At 38.9% G+C, this 25,010-nt stretch overlaps 1 protein-coding gene and 1 pseudogene across 3 annotated transcripts in view; one reads left to right on the top strand and one right to left on the bottom strand.

Annotated features, from left to right (window-relative positions):
* LOC126934259 (uncharacterized) overlaps positions 1–25,010 on the bottom strand; it is a 1,193,286-nt pseudogene that overhangs the window by 91,776 nt on the left and 1,076,500 nt on the right. The window lies entirely within an intron of this gene.
* Positions 1–25,010, top strand: part of PPP1R21 (protein phosphatase 1 regulatory subunit 21) — a 645,938-nt gene that overhangs the window by 605,417 nt on the left and 15,511 nt on the right. For both annotated transcript variants that reach the window (XM_050754865.1, XM_050754866.1), the window contains 7 exons: positions 440–541; positions 632–720; positions 3,991–4,127; positions 9,263–9,355; positions 16,166–16,293; positions 20,715–20,867; positions 24,405–24,497. In XM_050754865.1, coding sequence (XP_050610822.1) covers positions 440–541; positions 632–720; positions 3,991–4,127; positions 9,263–9,355; positions 16,166–16,293; positions 20,715–20,867; positions 24,405–24,497 — 795 coding nt within the window. The remainder of the gene's footprint in view (positions 1–439; positions 542–631; positions 721–3,990; positions 4,128–9,262; positions 9,356–16,165; positions 16,294–20,714; positions 20,868–24,404; positions 24,498–25,010) is intronic.

Below are 25,010 nucleotides of genomic sequence, written 5' to 3'. Positions count from 1 at the left end.
TATACAACACAAACATTTTTGTCATACAGTCTTGATTTTCAAGTCTTTTTTGTTTGTTTGTTTTTATACTGGGACCCCTATGGAGAAGCGGGTGTTCAGGGAAGCTGACCTGTTGGTCCTAGGTTCTAATGCAATATTCCCTCCCTATTTCCTCTGATGCCTGGTTATTAATTGTGTCACCCCTCTTCTGGTTCCTCGATTTAGAATGGGATAGGGACTTGGTATCATCTGGGACTATCAGAGGGGAGCATCTGTGTTTGGCTTTTAAGCCAGATTTCCGAAAAAAAGTTTCCAAAATTTGAGCACAGGAGTTTGAGGCTGCAGTGAGCCATTATCAGGTTTATAATTTAGGTTTATAATTTGGTGGATCCATTTAGAAATGTGTTGATGTTTGTTACTTTCCAGTGATTTAATTCACAATACTTTCCCTCCTGTTTAGTTCTCACAATACCTTCATGAAAATGCGTCCTATGTCCGCCCTCTTGAGGAAGGAATGCTTCATTTATTTGAAAGTATCACTGAGGATACTGTGACTGTCTTGGTAATTTTCTTCCTTGTTTTACTTCTGGGAACTGGGAGCTCCTCTTTGTCCAGTAGCACTTTTAACCTTGAAATTATTTTTCTTTTCCAGGAGACAACTGTGAAATTGAAAACTTTTTCAGAACACTTAACCTCCTACATATGTTTTCTTAGGAAGATTCTTCCCTATCAGTTAAAAAGGTAGTTACCCCCAGAGGCCGGGGAACTTGGGAAATTGTGGGTGTAACCTGATCTGGGCTGGCATTAATAAAATAGTAAAATGTGCCTCTTGTCATCTGCCTGACTTTTCTGCTCCACAGTTAATTCGCACTTCTGTGAAAAAGGAAAGCATGGTTGAGCAGCATAAACTTAAATTTAAGAAAGTTGAATTTTAGCCTGTCAGTTATGGATTTTCAGTTGTTCTGTACTGTGGTTACCATTATTATCCTTTTGCAGTTAACATCTAGATGGGCGTTAATAATAGTTTCCTTCTACGTTAGGATCTATAAACTTTAGGTTTCTTTGAAATGGCATATTTTCTTGTTTTTGTTATTAGTGACTTGTTATATACTAAAAACCTTATCTACTCTAGCCCTTATAGGATATGTCATTTAGTAACCTTTGATATTCTACCTTGAGTATTTCTAGAAAGGCAGAAAAGATAATACATATTTTTGGAAATTTGATAATATTGCTTGTAAGTTTTGATACTTTTGGTTTAAAACTACCAAGACACCTATTTCATTTAAATCTTTCCATTCTAAGATTTAGCCCTTGTTTAAAAAAAAAAAAAAGGTCAGGCACAGTAGCTCATGCCTGTAATCCCAGCACTTTGGGAAGCTGAGGTGGGTGGATCACCTGAGGTCAGGAGTTCGAGACCAGCCTGGCCAACTTGGTGAAACCCCATCTCTGTTAAAAATACAAAAATTAACTGGGCACTGTGGTGCATCCCTATAGTCCTAGCTACTTGGGAGGCTGAGGCAGGAGAATTGCTCGAACCCGGGAGGCAGAGGTTGCAGTGAGCCAGGATCGTGTGAGTGCACTCCAGCCTAGGCAACAGAGTGAGACTCCATCTCAAAAAAAAAAAAAAAAAAAAAAAAAAAAAAAAAAAAATCAAAGAACAATACAACTGGAACATAAGAGAAGTAATATTTTATAATAAAATAAAATTTAGAAAATAAGTAGGTTGGCCAGGTACAGTGGCTCATGCCTGTAGTCCCAGCACTTTGGGAGGCCAAGGAGGGTGGATCACCTGAGGTCAGGAGTTTCAGATCAGCCTTGCCAACATGGCGAAACCCTGTTTCTACTAAAAATATAAAAATTAGCTGGGCATGGTGGCACACGCCTGTAGTCTCAGCTACTTGGGAAGCTGAGGCAGGAGAATCACTTGAACCTGGGAGGCAGAGGTTGCAGTGAGCCAAAATCACATCACCGCACTCCAGCCTGGGCAACAGACTGAGACTATGTCTCAAAAAAAAAAAAAAAAAAAAAAAAAAGGTTAATTACTTAAAGATACTGAAAATAGGCCAGCATGGTGGCACATGCCTGTAATCCCAATACCTTGTGAGGTCGAGGCGGGAAGATCACTTGAGGCCAGGCATTTGAGAACAGCCTGGGCAGCATAGGGAGACCTGTCTCTACTGAAATAAAAAGAAAACTAACTGGAGGTGGTGGCGTGTGCTTGTAGTCCTAGCTACTTAGGAGGCTAAGATGGAAGAATCACTTGAGCCCAGGAGTTTGAGGCTGCAGTGAGCTGTTACTCCAGCCTGGGTGATAGAGTCCCTGTCTCTTAAAAAAAAAAGAAAAGAAAATATATAAGTAATTATATCATAGCTCCTTGTAAAACTAAAATAGTAAGCTTAGCGTCTCAAACATAAAATTTTGTTTAAAAAATTAATATATATTAAGAGACATCTCTCCTAATTCTAACCTTACAAGGTATTTCAGTAACCAAATTCTATGATTTGTACATATGATAGGATATTGGGAAATACTGGGAATCAGATAATTATGGCTTAAACTAATCATTATGAACTAATAGTTTTATTTTAGATCTTTATATGTTACAGTTCAGTATAAAGATTTTTTGAAAATCGACTCTAGAAGTTTAATATTAAAGTTGAATGTAACTTTGATTTGGCTTATGTTTAAGAAGAATCTGTTCAAGAACCATTGCACAAGTATTTACTATTTGAAAGAGTTATGAATTTTATCTTGCTTCATTTTTTCCACGATTATATTTTTTAAAACACTGGATGAATTCTTTCTTAAGCTAAGATTTCTACTTTTGGAATGTTCTGTCCCATATACTTTCAGCCCTGCTTCATGAGTTATTAATATTTTTTGGCAATTTTGGGGGCATTGGTTTAAATACCACTGTAATTGACAAGAGGACCTGTTGTTTAGCAGTAAATGGGCTTAGAATGGAATGAAGCTATCTGCTGTAAATAAAGTAGAAGAGAAGTTGCAAGGGAGAGGAAATGAATATGATTATGGTTCCTATGTTACCTTTTCTGGCTTTGTCTAAAAACTTTTTTTTTTTTTTGCTTGATTACCTCCACATTTTAAAATGAATAGCTAAGATACTACATTTTTAAAAAACCTTATAATTAAGTTTTCCCAAGTAACTATTTAAAATAAAAAAATGGTAAAATGCATTTTATGAATGTTAAGCATTTACTTTTAAGTTTGAGCCTCTAGATTGTAAAGCTGTTTGGCTTTTGAAAAACTATATATACTGGAAAAGATTTTCTAGATTCTCTTGCTAGTGTAAGTGTTAATAATACCAGTTCCTGTTTAATTCATTTTCTTTAGGAATTTAGTCTGTGAAATTTTTTTCCCGTAAATATTTTAATGATTTTTAACATTTAGAATATTTAAAAATATGGCCGGGCACGGTAGTTCATGCCTGTAATTCCAGCACTTTGGGAAGCTGAGGCGGGCGGATCATCCGAGGTCAGAGTTCCAGACCAACCTGGCCAACACAGTGAAACCCCATCTCTACTGAAAGTACAAAAATTAGCTGGGCATGGTGGTGGGCACCTGTAATCCCAGCAGCTCAGGAGGCTGAGGCATGAGAATGGCTTGAACCTGGGAGGCGGAGGTTACAGTGAGCCGAGATTGTGCCTCTGTACTCCAGCCTGGTGACAGAGCGAGACTCCGTCTCAAAAAAAAAAGAGAAAAAGAAAATTAAAAATATTCTAATGTTTTGTGCTGCTCTCAGGATGGAAAGATAATGGACATGTGCCATTTTATCTGTTACTCCATTTAATTCTCTCTTATTCCATTGGTATTTGCAGCAAACAGTGTATGTATCATGATGTAAAAAAATGGAGCCATACAAATGAGATCAAGTTCCTTTTTCTGCAGTTTGTCTCTTTGGATACAGTTATTTGAGAATTCAGTTGACTGCTAATAGCTAATTGAAAATTGTTTGGGTTGCTCACTTCTTGAAAATCTGCCTATTCCTAGTTTAGAAGAAGAATGTGAATCCTCTCTTTGCACATCTGCGTTAAGAGCCAGGAATCTAGAGCTGTCCCAGGACATGAAAAAAATGACAGCTGTGTTTGAGAAGCTGCAGACTTACATAGCTCTTCTTGCCTTGCCAAGTAAGTATGTTTGTTGCTTAGGGGTCAACTTCAAGGACTTAAGAGTACAAGAAGCTGGAAAAGGGAGATGGTTTAGCTAAGTAGAGTGAGAGGAGCATAGGATCTGGTGTCAGGAAAACTTGAATTCAAATACATTTATGACCTTAGGCAAAACTCTTGAGCTCTCTGGACTTCTGGTTTTCCATTTGTATGATGGAGTTAAATGTGGTGATTATTGAGTTAAATTAAGAATGTACGGCGGGGCCAGGTGACTCACACCTGTTATCCCAACACGTTGGGAGGCTAAGGTGGGAGGATTGCTTGAGGTCAGGAGTTCAAGACCAGCCTGGGCAACACAGGGAGACCCCATCTCTACAAAAAATTTAAAAATTATCCAGGTGAGGTGTGGTAGCACTTCCCTGTAGTCCCAGCTACTCTGGAGGCTGAAGTGGGAGGATCACTTGAGCCAAGGAGGTCAAGGCTGCAGTGAGCTATGATCACACCACTGCACTCCAGCCTGGGCAACAAAGCAACACTGTTTCTGAAATAAATAAGTAATAAAAAGAAAGTGTGTAAAATGTCAGGCATTGAACATGCATTAAATATTAATTCCCTTCCCTTCCTTCCTCTTTTTTGTATGGAAAGGAAAAAATCATAAGAATTTTTAGTAGCTTTCCAACAAGTAGCATAGGGGAGCTTTAGTAGTAAAAATGCCATTTGTTCCTGTTTGGCCTAACTTGGAAAAAAAGTATTTTCAGGGCTGGTCGCGGTGGCTCACGCCTGTAATCCCAGCACTTTGGGAGGCTAAGGTGGGCAGATCACCTGAGGTTAGAAGTTCGAGACCAGCCTGACCAACATGGAGAAACCTTGTCTCTACTAAAAATACAAAATTAGCCGGGCGTGGTGGTGCATGCCTATAATCCCAGCTACTCGGGAGGCTGAGGCAGGAGAATCGCTTGAACCCGGGAGGCAGAGGTTGCAGTGAGGTGAGATTGTGCCATTGCACTCCAGCCTGGGCAGCAATAGCGAAACTCCGTCTCAAAAAAAAAAAAAAAAAAAAAGTATTTTCGGGTAACTGAATGGAGCTCAGTTTAAATGACATTTTTAAAAATGCCATAATTTTTCTGATACTATGATTTTTTGTTTAACAGCATTATTGTGATGTAATTTACATACCATACAATGTATTAATTTAAAGTTTACAATTCAGTGGTTTTTAGTATATTCACAGGAATGTGCATTGTCACTACAGTAAATTTTGGAACATTTTTATCACCCAAAGAAGAGACCCTGTGTATTTTAGCTATCTCCCTCCTATTCCCCTGTTCCACCTCTCCCTAGCCCGAAAGCCCTAGTAATTTACATTCTGTCTATATATTTGCCAATTCTACCCATTTCATATAAATGGAATAATATAGTATGTAGTCTTTTCTGACTTCTTTCACTTAGCATCATGCTTTTAAAGATTCATAGAAGTTGTAGCATGTATCAGTACTCAATTCCTTTTTATTGCAGAATAATATTACATTTTATGCATGTATCACATTTTACTTACCCATTTGTCGTGTAGTGGACATTTGGGTTGTTTCTACCTTTTGGCTATTACAAATAATGATGCTATTGACATTCATGTACAAGTTTCTTTGTGGACATCTCTTTTCATTTCTTTGGGGTGTATAACTAGGAATGGAATTCCTGGGTCATGTGACAACTCTGCTTAACTCTTTGAGGAGCTGCTGGAGTGTTTTCCAAAGTACTGTACCATTTTACATTCCTACCAGCAGTGTTTGAGGGTTCTAATTTCTCCACATCCTCTTCAGTGCTTGTTATTCCTTGGTTTTTTTATTTTAGCCATTCTGGTGGATATTAACTGGTATTTCGTTGTGGTTTTCACTTGCATTTTCCTGATTGCAAGTGATGTTGACTATCTTTTAATGTACTTATTGGCCATTTGTATATCTTCTTTGGATAAATGTTTATTGAGATCTTTTCTCCATTTTTCAGTTAGGTTGTATGTTTATTATTGAGTTGTAAGAGTTCTTTATGTATTATACATACAAGTCCCTTACTGGATATTTGATTTACAATATTTTCTTCCATTTTATAGGTTGTCTTTTAACTTTCTTGATAGGTCCTTTGAGGAACAAAAGTGTTCAATTTTGATGAAGTCCAATTCTCCATTTTTGTTGTTGTTGTTGTTGCTGATGCTTTTGATGTCATATCTAAGAATCCACTGTCAAATCTGAGGTTATGAAGACTTACCCTATGTTTTCTTCTAAGAGTTTTATAGTTTTAACTCTTACACTTAGGTTTATGATTAATTTTGAGTTATTTATTTATTTGTTTGTTTATTTATTTTTAGACAGAGTCTCACTGTGTCACCCAGGCTGGAGTGCAGTGACACACTCTCAGCTCACTGCAAACTCCGCCTCCCAGATTCAAGCAATTCTCCTGCTTCACCCTCCTAAGTAGCTGGGACTATGGGTACGCACCACTGCACCTGGCTGATTTTTGCATTTTTAGTAGAGATGGGGGTCTCACCATATTGGCCAGGCTGGTCTCGAACTCCTAGCCTCAGTTGATCTGCCTGCCTCAGCCTCCCAAAGTGCTGGGATTACAGGTGTGAGCCACCACACCAAGCCTCATTTTGAGTTAATTTTTGTATATGATGTCTGTGGCTATGCAGTTGTCCCAGCACCATTTGTTGAAAAACCTATTCTTTCCTTATTGAATGATCTGGGTACCCTTGTGGAGAATCAGTTGACTGTAGATATATAGATTCATTTCTGGATTCTCAGGTCTGTTTCATTGATCTGTCCTACACCAGTACCATAATATCTTGATTATTGTTGCTTTATACCAAATTTTGAGATCAGGAAGTGTGAGCCCTCCTACTTAGTTCTTTTTTTCCAAGATTGTTTTGGTTATTTGAGGTCCCTTGCAATCCCGTATGAATTTTAGAATGAGCTTGTGTCGATTTCTACAAAGAAGTCAGTTGGGATTCTGATAGGGATTTGCATTGAACTTGTAGATCATTTTGGAGAGGGTTGTGAGTTGAATTGTGTCCCCCAAAATAATATATGAAGTTCTAACTGTCAGTACCTGTATGTGTGATCTCCTGTGGAAATAGGATCTCTGCAGATGTCATCAAATTAAGATGAGGTCATACTGGATTAAAGAGAGTCCTAAATCCAATGAATGGGATCCTTATAAGGAGAGAGAGATTTGGAGACAGAGACACAAAGAATTTGGGATTTGGAGACAGAGACACAAGGGGGAAGGCCATATGAAGACAGATGCAGGGATTGGAATTATGCTACCACAGCCAAGTAACACCTAGGGCCAACAGAAGCTGGAAGAGGCAAGAAAGAATTCTCCCTTAGCGCCTTTGGGGAGAGTGTGACCTTTGCCAACACCTTGATTTTGGACTTCTGGCCTCTAGAACTGTGAGAGAACAAATTTCTGTTGTTTTAAGCGAACTTGTTTGTGGTACTTCATTAGAGCAGCCCTAGGAAATTAATACAGGGAGTATTGCCATCTAAGCTTAGTCGTCTGATTCATGAACATGGTATGTTTTTCCATTTATGTAGCTCTTTAATTTCTTTAAACACATCTTCTAGTTTTTAGCATATAAATTTTGTGCCATGATGTTGCTTCTCAGAGGATTCAGCCTTGGGCATGCACACAGTCACCCTGGGATGACGATGGTGGCAGGGCTCTCCTTCACTGTCTCCTTCCTTGATCACACCCAGGTTTAAGCTCTGCTGATTGCTGATTGATTGCTCGCATTTTCAATATGCTGTGGGGCATCAATTGTCTATTCAGGGAATCAATTAAGTTTGGGCTCTTTTATAGATATACTTATAGACCTAGCGTACACCTAGCAGGGATAGTTTTTTGAGATCAGTGTTTGAGCTTCATTCTGACCCCAGGAGGGCTCTTCTTAGCTATTTCTGTTTCTGGTTCTCTCTGGTAAACCAGCCAGCCCACAGTTTAACTTATATCTCTAATAAGTCTATCAATTTCTTCTTCATTGCTTTCACCACAGCTGTAATTTTTTAGAGTACACCCTTAGGCTTGAACTTCTCCACACTCTATTACAAATTAAGTCAGTTCCTTAAGAAGAGATTCAGAGCTCTTGTTCTAAGGCTTGCTTATCTCCTGGGCTAAATCTCTGGGGGCTGGGGACAGTGGTCATACTTTTCTCTAAGTGGCACCCCCTTGTTAGAAACTGAGCACTTAGTGGAGGGGGTAGGCAGCAGCCTCCGGTCTCCTTGGTCTGCCTCTTTCAGGGTGGAACTCCTGTTGATGAGCTGGGGCAAGGGTGATCAGGGCCCCACTTTTCTTGTCAGCACCATGCCCAAGGTAGAGCCTCCATCCTAGGAGTAGGGGCTGGGTGAAAGAAGGGGAACGTTCCCCACCTCTGTCCACACTTGCTCAGAATTTAGCTTCAGTAACAGGTAGCTGGGAGCAAGAGGAGAAATCCAGACCTCTCTAGGAGTTGGGAGAGAGGAAGTCCTGTATTCTTGGTTATACCTGTTGGGAATGGAGTTTCTTTCTCCCTGAGCTGTGGGAGGGAGGTAGTGATTCTTGGTTTAAATACCATAGACTCTCACTGTTATTACTGAGTTGTTACAGATTTTCTTGAGTAAATAATGTGCTGTGTTGCCCTTAGAACCATTTCCAGAGACTTTGTCCTTTTTGCAAATTTTACCAGTTTTGCAGAGGGCAAGCAGGTCCACAGAGCTCCTCATGCTGACATGGCAGAAGCAGAACTCTGTGATATTTGGGTAAGATGTTTTAGCGACGTTCAGCAAATAATGTGTAGGGAATGAAAAATGTCTTATGTAATAACAAGGTAAAAATTCACAAAGACTTTCGTTTTACAAAGACTCAGGACAGACTTAATCCTGCCTAACAACTGAATTTTGTTTCTCAACTATTAAGAAATATTTGTGGACGTAGGAGATGCAAATCATTTAGATGTGTTTATGTGTATCACCATTATGTCTGAATGTATCTGCCAAGATTTTAAGAGCCATTATTTCTAGCATATGACAAGCAATCTTCATTCTCTATCTTCTCAAAAGTAGAGGGGTACAGTGGGCAGTCCATTTTTCAGAAAAATGCTTAGATTTGTGATTTTGATTTCCTAGGTACAGAGCCAGATGGACTCCTTCAGGCAAACTACAGTTCTGTGTTAACAAATGTTGGTGCTGCTCTGCATGGATTTCATGACATTATGAAAGGTAGGCCTTGAAAAAGAACGTAAGCTTAAAACCTTTGCCCGACTTCCTTCGATCTGCCTGAATAAGATTTAAACAAACACTGCCAGGGGTAATAGACCCCAGATAAAGGCTTAGTAGCATTCGGCTTATGTTGAGTGCACAGCTCACTGCCTTCTGCTTTTCCCTTCTGCTTTATTTCTGGAGGTAAACAAAGTGCTGAAGAGAAATCCTTGTGTACTTTAGCCAGAAATACATTACACTGACTTTAGGCAGGTGTGTGAATTGTACGAAACCAGACATGCTGTTCAGAGGCCTTTTGCAAAATACATTGCACTTCTTAGAGCCCAAGCACAAAGGAATTGAGGAAACCAAGGCTTCAAGTCCCCAGAAGGAATACACTAACTTTCCACTATCCTGTGCATTTTAATGTTTTAAATGCCTTTTAAAGTCCTGTCTTGTTGGGCATAGCCATAAGAAAGGAAAGTCTGGTTTTACATTTTGGTCAGTTTTCAATTGCTTCTGTACTCCTAAAAATGTAGTCTGCTGAAAGGCCGAGGGGAACCTTTTAAAGCATTTCATATGCTTCTTAGCGTGTGATTCTGAGTCCTGACTAATCTACAACTTTGCAATTGCTTGTAGGTTTTTTTCCCTTCCTTTTCCTTTTAGAGACTGTTGGGGTAGGGAAAGCAGGGGAAGGAGAAGAGGGACAGGAGCAATCATTAAGGACTGTTGGAAATAGTCCAGGTGCCTAGATGATTCATTGTGTTTAGTTAACAATTAGTGACCAATTACTAATTGCACAGAATTTAAAAATTATTTTTAAAAACCTAAAGCTGTGTTTCGTAACATGGAAAAGAGGGATATATTGGGGGACCTGATCTGTGGCACTGGGATTCATTCTTAGTCTCAGCAGTATTACCAAGCACCAGTTTACCATTCACACTAGAGTATGGGCCTTTCTATGGCTTGTATTCAATTATAAGGGACTTTATAATTTTTTTGAGATTGAGTTTCACTTTATTGCCCAGGCTGGAGTGCAGTGGTGTGATCTCTGCTCACTGCAGCCTTTGCCTCCTGGGTTCAAGTGATTCTTCTGCCTCAGCCTCCTGCATAGCTGGGATTATAGATGCACACCACCATGCCCGGCTAAGTTTTGTATTTTTGGTAGACATGGGGTTTCGCCATGTTGGCCAGGCTGGTGTTGAACTCCTGACCTCAGGTGACCCACCTGCCTTGGCCACTGTAGTCCCAAAGTGCTGGGACTACAGACATGAGCCACTGTGCCTGACCCCAATTACAAGGAACTTTGAACGTCACTGTACTTACAGAATTAGCCTTGGTTTCAGAAATCACAAGTTGGATAGGCAATATGGGTGGTAGTTAATGATATTCAACTCCCGTCCTATGGAATTTAGTTTGGTCTATAGAAAAATCCAAGAGATGTTGCTTTTTTCCTGTGCGGCTTTTGGTTTGAGGAGCTAAGACTTAGTTGTAGTCCTCTCTTCCAGAATTTTACTTAGCCTAGAACCAGACCATTGAAACCTCAAGTACCTCTGTAGCTACAAGTTTTTTAGTTTTGTTTTAAAATTTTTCCTCTGCTGGCTGGGTGCAATAGCTGACACTTATAATCCCAGCATTTTGGGAGGCCGAGTGGGAAGATTGCTTGAGCCCAAGAATTTGAGACTAGCCTGGGCAACATAGGGAGACCCTGTCTCTACAAAATGAAACAATAAAGTGAAAAAAAATAAATTTTCCTATGCTAATACAGGTTGAGCATTCTTAATATGATAATCTGAAATCCAAAATGCCTCAAAATCTGAAGCTTTTCAAGTGCCATCATGACACCACAAGTGGAAAATTCCACACTTGCCCTCACGTGACATGATAAAGTTGTAGTCAAAACTTAGTTTCATGCACAAAATTATTAAAAGTATCGTACAAAATTACCTGCAGGCTATATGTATAAGGTATATATGAAACATAAATGAATTTCTTATTTAGACTTGGATCCCATCCCCAAGATACCTTCTTATGTATATGCAAATATTCCAAAATCTGAAGAAATCTGAAGTCCAAAACACTGCTGGTCTTAAGCTTTTTGGATAAGGGATTCTTAATCTATTGGATGATAGGTTGGTCTCAGTGTAAACAGAGGAATTTATAAAAATATGTATCCTACATGGAATTAAAATAGAAGTGACTTAATTGTTTAACAAGTGGCATTTTGTTTTGTAAAAGAGGAGTATATGTAGTCACTTCCAAATGTTGGAGGAGCTGAGAAACCAAAGAATGAGGCAGACAGATCCACTTCGTTGGTATAGGGTGATTTACTGGGGTAGCTTATAGACAGAAGAATGGTGTTGAGGCAGTCATAAGATAAGAAGGTCTTTGTACTGCAACCTCCCAGGCACAGGGCTTATATCTTGAGGGAAAAGTACATGTGCTCTGGAAGGAATGTGTAAGTGGGTATAGCATCACAGCCTATGATTTTTTGTAACAGTATCAAGGGTTGTTTTGGAGGAAACCTATAGTGAATACATGTTTTTATATAAAGAGTAATATATCAACTAGACATTTTGGAGGTATTCCCAGACTCGGGGTTAGCCAGAAGTTATATAGCAGATTAGTATTTAAAAGAAAGACACTGTTTGTTTGTTTTTTTTTTATGATTTCTACTTTATTCTAAAGTGACTATAGTATAGTCTGTAGTTGTAGTTATGAAAATATATAGACCAATGTTTCCCAAAGTTTAGTATGTATACACATCATCCAATGACTCTTTTTTCCCCCCCAACTTTTATCTTAAGTTCAGGGGTAAATGTGCAGGATGTGCAGGTTTGTTACATAGTTAAATGTGTGCCATAGTGATTAGCTGCACAGATCATCCCATCCCCTAGACAGTAAGCCCAGCATCCATTTGTCATTCTTCCTGATGCTATCCCTCCCCCCATCCCCCACCCTCCATCAGGCTCCTGTATGTCTTATTCCCTGGCATGTGTCCATGTGTTCTCATCATTCAGCTTCCATTGACAAGTGAGAACATGCAGTATTTGATTTTCTGTTTCTGCTTTAGTTTGCTGAGGATAATGGCTTCTAGCTCCATCCGTGTACCTGCAAAGGACGTGATCTCATTCCTTTTTATGGCTGCATAGTATTCCGTGGTGTATATGTATTACATTTGCTATAAAATAAAGATACTTTTTTTTGAGATGGGTCTCGCTCTGTCACCCAGGCTGGAGTGCAGTGCTGTGATCTTGGCTCACCGCAACCTTTGCCTGTCAGGTTCAAGCGATTCTCCTGCCTCAGCCTCCTGAGTAGCTGGGACTACAGGTGTGTGTCACCATGCTGACTCATTTTTTTGTATTTTTAATAGAGACGGGGTTTCGCCATGTTGACCAGGCTGGTTTCAAACTCCTGACCTCAAGTGATCCACCTGCCTCGGTCTCTCAAAGTTTTGGGATTATAGGCGTGAGCCACTGCACCTGGCCCAATGTCAAAATCCTAAAATTCACAGGAAACCATAAAAGGGGCCTGAATAGCCAAAGCAAACAGCTCAAACAATAAAGCTGCAGGCATCACATTAACTGACTTGTACTGCTTTATAAAGTCATTTAGCAAAGTAGTGCACATAGTATTTTACCCTTCTCTGCCCTCTTCCTTGTAATGTACAATGAGAAACAGAACAGAGTACACATTGTTCCAACCCAAAGTGCTGGGATTATGGGCGTGAGGTACCGCACTGGCCAAGAGTGTCTTTATTTTAAATTTTAATCCACTGTGTAACTTCTGACTAACCCTGAGTCTGGGAATGCCTCCAAAATGTCAATTTAATACATTACTCTTTCTTATTTTTTATTTTTAAAATTTCTTTTTTTTTTTATGGAGGTGGGGTCCTTCTGTGTTTTCCAGGCTGGTCTCAAACTCCTGGACTCAAGTGATCCTTCTGCTTCAGTCTCCCAAAGTGCTGGGATTACAGGCATGAACTACCGTGCCCAGCCTAATGTATTACTCTTTATATAGGAATACCTATTTACTGTAAGATTCCTTCAAAACGAACTTTGACGCTATTACAAATCATAGGCTGTGACTCCTGTAGCCACCCACACATTCCTTCCAGAACACGCAAACTTTTTCCCCAAGATATAAGCCCTGCGTTTGGGGGTTTGCCATGCAGCGATCTGTTTTGCAGCCACCGAAGACCATGCTTCTGTCTGTAAGTTCCTCCTAGTAGATCTTCCTATACCAATAAACTGGATTTGCCTGCCTCGTTCTTTGATTTCTTGGCTCCTTCAGCATTTGGGGGTTGTGTTGCAAATACAGCCCTTTCAAGGAACATATTCTAAATGATAATAGTTTGATCTTTAGTCTCAGAGGTGTAAAGTTGGTAGACTCATGGGAAACGTAAAAGGAAAAATCTATGGTCTAAGCCACATGATTCTTTTGTACATTTTGGAGTTAAAATTTAATGTCAAAAAGCACTCTAAATAATTAAAAATAAACTTTTTTTTTTTTTTTTTTGAGACGAAGTCTTGCGCTGTTGCCCAGGCTGGACTATAGTGGCATGATCTTGGCTCACTGCAACCTCCCACTCCTGGGTTCAAGCAATTTTTGTGCCTCTGGCACCCGAGTAGCTGGGATTACAGGCACATGCCACTACACCCAGCAATTTTTGCATTTTTAGTAGAGATGGGGTTTTGCCATGTTGGCCAGGCTGGTCTTGAACTCCTGACCTCCAGTGATCTGCCCACCTTGGTCTCCCAAAGTGCTGGATTACAGGCGTGAGCCACTGCATCCTGCCAAGAGTAAACCTTTTGATTGCGAGAATGACTATAATCAAGCTACAATAGCATTGTTCTTAGGATTGTACTTTTTTCATGAGTACCTTAGTTACCATCAACCAAGATTGCTTACCAGCCAAATTGTATTATTATAACGTTGTATACTTCCAGTAAAATATTGAGTAAAACTGATGTGTAGAAAAAAAATGTCTGTTAGGGATGAGCAAGTTCTGTATGCAAAAAGCATTCAGTACTTATAGACTGTTGGTGGGATGTCAATTAGTTCAACCCCTATGGAAAGCAGTATGGAGATTTCTCTCATTTTTAGAGTTCTAAAAATAGAATTACCATTCGACCCAGCAATCCCACTACTGGGTATTAACAATCCCACTACTATGTTCACCATTTGGCTGATGGGCTCAATAGAAGTCCAAACCCCAGTATTACACAATATGCCCGCGTAACAAACCTGCACATATACTCCCTGCCTCTAAAATAAAATATAAAAAACATAACAAAAAACATTCAGCATCCTAATTGAATTTTTATACACTTGGACATCTTATGACTATATTGAGGATAATTTCTTTTCAAAAATATATATATATTTTTTTTTTTTTTTGAGACGGAGTCTCGCTCTGTCGCCCAGGCTGGAGTGCAGTGGCCGCATCTCAGCTCACTGCAAGCTCCGCCTCCCGGGTCTACGCCATTCTCCTGCCTCAGCCTCCCGAGTAGCTGGGACTACAGGCGCCCGCCACCTCACCCGGCTAGTTTTTTGTATTTTTTAGTAGAGACGGGGTTTCACCGTATTAGCCAGGCTGGTCTCGATCTCCTGACCTTGTGATCCGCCCGTCTCGGCCTCCCAAAGTGCTGGGATTACAGGCTTGAGCCACCGCGCCCGGCCCAAAAATATATTTAATGTAATAGTAATGTGCCAGTTGGTTGGTTCCTTTTCTGTGACAGCTGTACCATAGTAATATAATATGTTAACAATAGGAAAAACTGGCTAACGGGTATAATGAAACTCCATAACTTTTCTATAAGTCTAAAACTATCCTAAATCAAAGGTGTATTTATACAAGTGTATATAAATATAGGAATATATTAATTATTTTTAAATTCCCTAGTTTTAAAATGTTAGTGAAAATAATCTCATTCATGGACCATAGTAATTTTGAGTTAAAATATCATGATCATTTCAGGTTAAATCTCAAATACTATTTCTTTGCAAATAGTCTTATTTCCTCCATTAATTATCTATAGTCTAAAATCAACTAAATTTCTTGATTCTGAATGAATGATATTCTCTGTGTACAAAATGGCTATAAAAATTTTCATGTTTTGTGATTTACATATATAAATATATATAATTGTATATATTAGCTAATATATACAATTGTATATACAATTAATATATTAACTAATATATGCAATTATATATAATATAATTAATATATATGTGTATATATGTATGCCTCTTCTATGCTTTCCTAACTACAGGCCTTTATTGTAATATCCTTGGACTGGAGACAGTTGCACAGGAAGCCAGGCACTGGAGTATCCAATCCGTATTTGGCTGTGCAGATATTTCTCATTGCTGGTTAGGGTGTGCACTAGAAAACTAGCTATGGTCCAGTAAGGATTGTGAGACATTGTGGTTGCGTTGGCTATTCCTTTCCAGCCTCATGGGTTGTTTATATAAGTACAAGATCGTTTCTCATTAATGCCTATTATACTATCAAAACAGTGGTTTTTAGCTGGTAAATACTGGTCAGGATCATTTACCCAATGTTAGAATTAATACTCCGATGAGGAAATCTTGGTAGCTGTAGTAAAGACAACCAAGATGGTGTTCAGAGATCCTTACTTCTCTCTGTTCTTTCCATGTAGATTTGTGACCTAATTGATACTCAGTGCAATCCTGACACTTGCACTTCTTTGTCAAATTTACTTTATAAATTTAGAAGAACAGATGTGAGAAATGAATGGGCTGGTTATCTGTATGTGACTTACATATAGACAATAATGAATTTTCATTTAATTGCTTTTATAGATATTTCCAAACATTATAGTCAAAAAGCTACAATAGAGCACGAACTTCCAACAGCAACACAGAAGCTGATAACAACTAATGACTGTATCCTGTCATCAGTAGTGGCATTAACAAATGGAGCAGGAAAGGTAATTCTTTTCTGGCTTGTATTGATGTTAAAACTCTTAAATATGTGCTTTTTTTCTGAATGACATAGGAAAATGGATCTGTAAAAGGATTTTGGAGTATAAGGGTTTAAGGTAAAATAAAGCTGTCTCCCTTTCCTCTGCTTCCTACCCAGTATTTACTCTGACGTATTATTTTAAGAGTGGGATTTCTCGCCATGTTGCCAGGCTTGACTCAAACTGCTGGACTCAGGGGAGTCTCCTGGGTGGCGGGGACTATAGGCACATGCACTGCATGCTGCTTCCCTACCTAATATTTAAAGCAATATGACAGTGACTGTTGAGCATTTGTCTTGAGTGTGTAGATCAGTCCCTGTTTATGTTTTAATGCAGTATTGGATGATTAGAAGATTCTAGGTAGCCTCAACATAGATCCTTGTGTATATGAAGGGTCTGCCACATACAACACTGGGAACATACAAAAAAAGAAAACAAACCCACCACAGTATACGTTCCATTAATATTTTGTTTTTTTCCTCCTAGTGTTTTTGTATATATTTTTTTTTTGATAATACTTGTGATAATACTACCTCTGTGGTTTTGTATCTTAACAAGCACTTTAAAGTGACTTCAACATGTGTCTTTTCGTTGAACCTTTAGTAGTAGGTCATGATTGTCTGGATCATTAAATACTTAATTTTCGCTGTAAACTGACTAAAGTGCAGTTTCTTTAAGAATCCTTTGATAAGCCAGATGCAGTGGCTAACACCTATAATCCCAGCACTTCGAGAAGCTGAGGCGGGAGTATTGCTTGAGCCCAGGAGTTCAAGACTAGCCTGGGCAACATGTCAAGACCTCATCCCTACAAAATTAAAAATTAGCCAAGCATGGTGATGTGCGTCTGTGGTCCCTGCTACTTGATTGACCCAGGAGGTTGAGGCTGCAGTGAGCCATGTTTGAGCCACCACACTCTAGCCTAGGTGACACAGCAAGACCCTATCTCCAAAAAAAAAGAATGTTTTGATCATGGATTTTCCTGTTTCAGCAGAAGTTATATTCTCAGAGTATGCGTTCATGTGGCTGTCATCAACAACTTTAATGATTAAGATTTCTCTGAGAATGTCCTACATGTATAAAACCAAAAGGACTGTGTTCAGAACTATCTTAGCCCATTTATTTCAGCAGACTGAGCATGATTTCCAAAGGAAATGCTTATCTCTGTGTCTGTCTTTATATACTATTCTGCTTCTGACAGGTTGACCATAATAGGAACAAATATTCTTCAAGTGATTTACAAGTCAGAAATGATCATAGATCATGTTAGACATTCCAGTGTCATCTTTTTCAAAGTTGGACTGGTCCTGTGACCACTTGCTATACTGTGGGGTCGTGATTAAAACGTGTTATCTTCAGATTCCGTCAGCTTACAGATCTATGTGGACAGAATTCCTGAGCCAGAGGACCATCCCCTCTACCTTCTCTTTCACCTCCTTCATCCACGGCATGCCAGATGCTTTCGGAGGATAATCCTAACTTTGATTCAGTTGAGAAAAATTCTATAAAGAGAGAATGTTGGTATTTTATGAGTCTCTGTGTTTGCCAACTGTTTTTTTTTTTTTTTTGAGACGGAGTCTCACTCTGTTGCCCAGGCTGGAGTGCAGTGGCGCCATCTCAGCTCACTGCAAGCTCCACCTCCCGGGTTCACACCATTCTGCCGCCTCAGCCTTCTGAGTAGCTGGGACTAAAGGCACCCACCACCGCGCCTGGCTAATTTTGTTTTTGTATTTTTAGTAGAGACAGGGTTTCACTGTGTTAGCCAGGATGGTCTCGATCTCCCGAGAACTCTGAAATAATTAAATACTTGCATATTTCATAGTTTATTTTAGCTTTACTTTGCCTGAAACCATAAAATGTCATCTCAAGGAAAGGTATTTGATCTTCACTCTGGAATTTTAATAAATGGTTTTCAACTAAAATGTTTGAACTAATGTTAGTTGGTGTCAGCTTAATACTAAATACTTAGCTGATATGATTTGATTAACCTAATTTTACAGTTCGTAATTTCCTTAAGAACCCAGTAGAATAGTGTAGTATATTCATATTAAAGAAAGTATTGGAAAATAATTTGTAATGTAGAAAATGTAGAAATATTAGAAATGTAGAAATATTAGAAAATGTAGAAAATTAGAAATATTAGAAAAAAGAAAATAAACCTCACAATATACTACCATGATCCAAATGCAAACACTGCGTGAATCCATGTCATTCACAAGGACTATATAGCTCAAGATTTTTGGAATCCTTACTTTATTGAATTCTACCTAATATAGAATTTCATTTGATATAGTAAAATATCAGTGAAAAATATAACCTTTCAGACCATTAGTAATTAATTTTTGACCAATTTTTGCCAAAGTAGAATACTCTGTTTTACAAATTACTTTTTAAAATTTACCAAACTACAATATTCTTTAATGTATACAAGACTGTAACTTTTCTGGCTAAAGCATTTAGCCAGAATGGGAGGCTCAGGCAAGAAGATTATTTGAGTCCAGGAGGTTGAGGCTGCAGTGAGGCCTCCTACCTCAGTCTCCCAAGTAGCTGGGACCACAGATGCACACCGCCATGCCTGGCTAATTTTTCAATTTTGAAGAGGTGAGGTCTTGCCATATTGCCTAGGCTGGTCTTGGACTCTGGGCTCAAGCAATACCCCCACCTCAGCCTCAAAGTGTTGGGATTACAGGTGTGAGCCAACGCACCTGGTTTATCAAAGGATTCTTAAAGAAACTGCACTTTGGGCTGGGCACAGTGGCTCACGCCTGTAACCCCAGCACTTTGGGAGGCCGAGGTGGGTGGATCACGAGGTCAGGAGATCGAGACCATGGTGTAACCCCGTCTCTACTAAAAATAAAAAAAAAATTAGCTGGGTGCGGTGGCAGGTGCCTGTAGTCCCAGCTACTCAGGAGGCTGAGGCCGGAGAATGGTGTGAACCGGGGAGGTGGAGCTTGCAGTGAGCCGAGATCGCGCCACTGCACTGCAGCCTGGGGCGACAGTGTGAGACTCCATCTCAAAAAAAAAAAAAAAAAAGAAAGAAACTGCACGTTGGGCTGGGCACGGTGGCTCACCTGAGGTCAGGAGTTTGAGACCAGCCTGGCCAACATGGTGAAACCCCCCATCTCTACTAAACACACAAAATTAGGCCAGGTGCGGTGTCTCACGCCTGTAACCCCAGCACTTTGGGAGCCCGAGGCGGGCGGATCACGAGGTCAGGAGTTCAAGACCAGCCTGACCAACATGGTGAAAACCCGTCTCTACTAAAAATACAAAAATTAACTGGGCGTGGTGGTACGCGCCTGTAATCCCAGCTATTGGGCAGCTGAGCCAGGAGAATGGCTTGAACCCAGGAGGTGGTTGCCGTGAGCATAGATTATGCCACTGCCCTCCAGCCTGGATGACAGAGCAAGACTCTGTCTCAAACGAAATGGACAAAAATACAAAAATTACCTGGGTCTGGTGGCAGGCATCTGTAATCCCAGCTACTCAGGTGGCTGAGGCGGGAGAATCAGTCAAACAAACCCAGGAGACGGAGGTGGCAGTGAGCCGAGATCGTGCCACTACACTCCAGCCTGGGCAACAAAGCGAGACACCGACTCAAAAAAAGAAAAAGAAAAAAAAAAGAAACCACACTTTGGTCAGTTTGTAGTGAAAATTAAGTATTTAATGATCCAGATGATCATGATCTACTATTAAAGGTTCAATGAAAAGACACATGTTGAAGTCACTTTAAAGTACTTGTTAAGATACAAAACCACGGAGGTAGTATTATCACAAGTATTACCAAACACTATAGATTCAAAATCATGGCTCAGAAAGTTATAGCAATAGATCTTTGTGGCTGCTTACACAGAGTTAACAAATGTTAAATCTGTAAATGACAGTCTACTGAATTTTCAGTCTTTCTTTTCTGTGTTTGTAATTTATAAATTGAGATTTATAGAATTAAATTTAAATGGAGGTTACATATTCAAGATACTGTGCTATATCTTCTGTTAGAATATGAAATATTCAAAGTTAAAATACAAATGGAATCTAGAAATCCAAACATGGATATTTTAAGAAGAGCGGCAGAAATCAATGAGGTAAGGAGCTCATGAAAGTCACTTACAGAATCAATGAGTATCAGTCTTGGTTTTCAGGAAGAATAGAAATTGTCTAGAAAAGGACATGTCAGAAATTTGTTCTATTTATACTGGTGTCCTCTTTTTATTATAATCCATTGCCTAGGTATTCTCAAATAAATAAATGTGGGCTTTGGGGCAGGTGTTGGAATTTCATTTCCATTTCCGTTCTCAACGTCTTTAAACTTTGCTGCAAAAACTATTAGATATATATTTTAGATATATTGTTGGAAAACAAAATCTGTTTTCTTGTCACACTTTGTTTAGATTGCATCCTTCTTCAGCAACAATTTGGACTACTTCATTGCTTCACTGAGCTATGGACCTAAGGCAGCGAGTGGATTCATCAGTCCTCTTTCAGCTGAATGCATGCTACAGTATAAGAAAAAAGCTGCTGCCTATATGAAGTCTTTGAGAAAGGTTTGTTAGCTGCTGTTAATGGTTAAATCACAGGAAACATCAGGAATCATTCTATAGAATGGCAAGAGTTTTTCTGCAGTTTATATTGCTGGCAGCATTTTATACGATATTGGGGTGCAGGTTGTTGGTGGGTGTTGGGGGAGGACTGTGGGGAAGAGGAGGTGACAGGACCCGGACTTTACCTGATAAGCAGCATTGCCTATATTCATAGGCCATATTGGACTCATGTCCCAAGTGCCTGATAAAGTGCCTGGGGTGAGGTAGCCAGGCAAACAGTAAATACTGAACTTCAGAAACTCTTAAACTTGTGGAAACAGAAAAAAGAGAAATATGTGTGCGACTTTTTTTCTGAATAAGAATATGCGTTTGTTGCAAAAAAAAAAAAAAAAAAAGAGAAGATACTACAGTACATTAAGAAGAAAATTGTGGTCACCTGTAATCCTACCACCCAACTGTAGCTACACTTGACTTTGTTAGAAAACAATATATTTATATCCAAAAAATGTTAGTATATGTTGTGAGTGCACGTGCACACACATACTATAAAAAGAATGTATTTAGGTGCATGGACTGTTTTAGAATTTTTTTTCTCTTAATGCATTGAGGATATATTTATGTATATCTCAGAAGTGGTATCTATAAAATACATGACTCAAGGGACATCATTAAAAAAGAATAAAGAAATAGGAATAATAAAATATAAAATATAATATAAATTACTATTATATATTTTTATTTTTTAGCTGCTCCTTGCGGAGCAGGGCTAACTTATAGACAGTGCACCCAGAGCTGCCAGCTGTCATCATTATTTATAGTGTTTCCTTCTGTAAATGTATAATTTAATTCATTGCTGGTAGATTTTTAAGTTGTTGCCTGTTTTTCACTGTTATAGTGGAGTGCTACAGTGGAAATTCTTGCACATGCAATTTGTGCATTTTACTTTTTTCTCATTGCTTTAAACATTTTAACTATGCAGTGCATAAACACGTTCTTATATTAAATTCGATCATTACAGGTAAATTATAATCCCTAATTCCAGTTCCTCTCTAGAGGTAACCATAGTTACCAGTTTGATGTGTAACCTTTCAGGCTCTTTGAGCATTTATAAGCATGCAATCTATAAACAATACACAGAATTTTTCTTCCTTCTTTCCTTCACTTTTCTTTTGTTCTTTTCTCTTTTTTTCTTTTCTTGTCTTTTTTTCTTACCAAATGCATGTTTCATTGTACAATTTGCTTTTTTTCTTTAAAATAATGATTTAGAGACTGTCTCTATCATTACATGTGGTACTCACTATATTCCTTTTAGATATGGCATAGAATTCTATAATATAGAAGTTCCATAGTTTGTTTAGGTTTTCCTTAATTGGTAGGCATTTAGGTTAATTCCACTTTTTTCCGTTACAATAATACTGCAGTGGATAGCCTTGTAAATGGTTCCTTGAGCACATGGGTGGAATATGAGAAGTAGAGTGTTGTAGGCCATGTGGCTTGTACATTTTAAGTCTTAATAGTAGTTGCCAGTTGTCCTTCAAAATGGGTACGCTGAAGGATACTTCCCACAGTATAAAAGCTACCTATCTCCCTATGTGAATTGCTGGTTCAAAGTCTGTGAATGTTTCAAATTTTGGCATGTTTTTCCAGACTATACTCCAGGGAGGTTACCTATTTATAGTTTGCCAGTAGTAGAAATATGAATTTAACCCATGCATTTAATATTTGTCCATCTCAGAAGTTTCTTGCTGTTGTTTTGGTTTATGTATCTTTGCTTGTTAATGAGATGGAACATCCTTTCATGGTTATCACTTGTGTTTATTGTATAAATTCTCTATTCAGGTCATTTACCTATTTTTAAATAAATGTTTCTAATTAGGATTGAAAGAGCTCTCTCTAGATTAAGAATGTTAATTTTGTGTTTATGTGGGAAGTATTTTTCCCTAGTTTGTTGTAGTAGTTTTTCAAAATAGAAGTTTTTATTTTTGTATCATCAAATAGATTTTTTTCTTCATGGTGATCATTCTTAGCCAGGGTTACTTTCCAAGGTAGTCACCTCTATTTTCTTCCAGCATTTTGCAGTCTAAATTTTTACATTTGGACAGGCAGCCTGTAGTAGCTGGAAAAAAATACATAAATAAATAAATTTTTAGATTTGGATCTTTAATTCAACTAGAATTTATTCTGATACAAGATGTCAAAGAAGGATCTACATTATTTTTTTCAATAATTAGCTGGTTGTTTTTGTATCATTTATTTAGTCCATCTTTTCTTCAGTCAGAAATGCAATATTTGCCAGATAATAAATTTTTATGTATGCTTTTGTTTGTTTCTGGATTTTCTATTCTGTTCTTCATCTGTCTATATTGGTGCAAGTCCATATGGTTTTAGTTAGTGTAGCTTATACTGATGCCCCGTGACTTATGATGAGATTACGTCCTGATAAGCCCATTGTATGTTGAAAATATTGCAGCCAGGTGCAGTGGCTTATGCCTGTAATCCCAACACTTTGGGACGCCAAGGTGGGAGGATCACTTGAGCCCAGGAGTTGAAGATCAGCCTGGGTGACATAGGGAGACCTCGTCTCTACAAAAAAAAAAAAAAAAAAAAAATTAGCCTGGCATGGTGGTGCATGCCTGTAGTCCCAGGTACATGCCTGGGAGGCTGGGCTGAGGCAGGAAGAGCCCTTGAATCTGGGAGGTCAAGGCTGCAGTGAGTCGTGATCACAGCACTGCACTCCAGCCCAGGGTGACAAAGTGAGACCTTGTCACAAAAAAAGAAAAAAGTCAAAAATGCATTAAATGTACCTAATCTACCAACCTAGCCTGCCTTAAATGTGCTCAAAACATTTACATTAGCCTACACTTGGGCAAGTCATGTAACATAAAGCCTATTTAATTTTATTTATTTATTTATTTATTTATTTTTGAATCAGAGTCTTGCTCTGTCACCCAGGCTGGAGTGCAATGGCACGATCTTGGCTCACCACAACCTCTACCCCTGGATTCAAGTGATTCTCCTGCCTTAGCCTCCCACAGGCTCCTGCCACCACGCCTGGCTAATGTTTTTTGTATTTTTAGTAGAGACAGGGTTTCACCATGTTGGTCAGGCTGGTCTCAAACTCCTGACCTTAGGTAATCCACCCGCCTCGGCCTCCCAAAGTGCTGGGATTACAGGCATGAGCCACTGTGTCTGGCCTTATTTATTTATTTTTGAGATGGCATCTCACTCACTCTGTCACCCAGGCTGGAGTGCAGTGATGCAACCTCTGCTCACTGCAGCCTCTGCCTCCAGGATTCAAAGGATCCTCCTGCCTCAGCCTCCTGAGTAGCTTGGATTACAGGCGCGAGCCACCCACACCTGGCCTATTATTTTTCTTTTAAAAAATTATCTTTCTTTTCACATGTACTAAAGAAAATAGTCTACTTTGACATACATCTGAATTTATTGTCATATCTCGTTTAGCATTCTTTGTGTATGTTGGGTGCAGGGGAGGGGTGATACAGTATTTTTTCTTTAATTCTTATGATGCTTTTTTCATAGCCCCTCTTGGAGTCTGTGCCTTATGAGGAAGCACTGGCAAACCGCCGCATCCTTCTCAGCTCTACTGAAAGTCGAGAAGGCCTTGCACAGCAAGTATGGCACTGGGAAAACCATGGAAATTGTTAAAGAACAGAAATGTTAAATCCCCCAAAGAAAGTTTTTAAGATATGTAGAATGATTCAAAAGTCTGCATAAACATGTGAAATGAATTCTTTAATACGTACTAAAAAGCAAATAGACATAATTTGTTGAAAAACATGTTTACACTCTAAGTCATCTTGATTCAATTGGTGTTATAATTGGAACTAAAGTACTATCAGCATACTTTGGCCATGATGATTAATTCTTTTTTTTAGGTACTAGATTTAAATGTCTGAAATACTAAAGTACAAGAGGGGGCAAGAGCTAGTGACTCTGAGTTATTTTCATTTCTTAAAGGAGCAGGAATGAAAAATTTGCAGTATTTAGTAGTCAGTTGAATTTGGGGAGTGGGTGGGAGTGGGCGGCACCGTCTTTTTCAGAAAAAAAGGAAAAAAAAATATATATATATATATATTTGTCCATGGTTTCTGGCTCATAACTCCCATAGTCCTTGTTGCAGTAAAT

This window comes from Macaca thibetana, chromosome 13 (assembly GCF_024542745.1).
Source record: "Macaca thibetana thibetana isolate TM-01 chromosome 13, ASM2454274v1, whole genome shotgun sequence".
Taxonomy (NCBI): Eukaryota; Metazoa; Chordata; class Mammalia; order Primates; family Cercopithecidae; genus Macaca; species Macaca thibetana.
The sequence above is the reverse complement of the archived record's forward strand: the minus strand, read 5'-3'. Positions and strand labels throughout refer to the sequence as shown.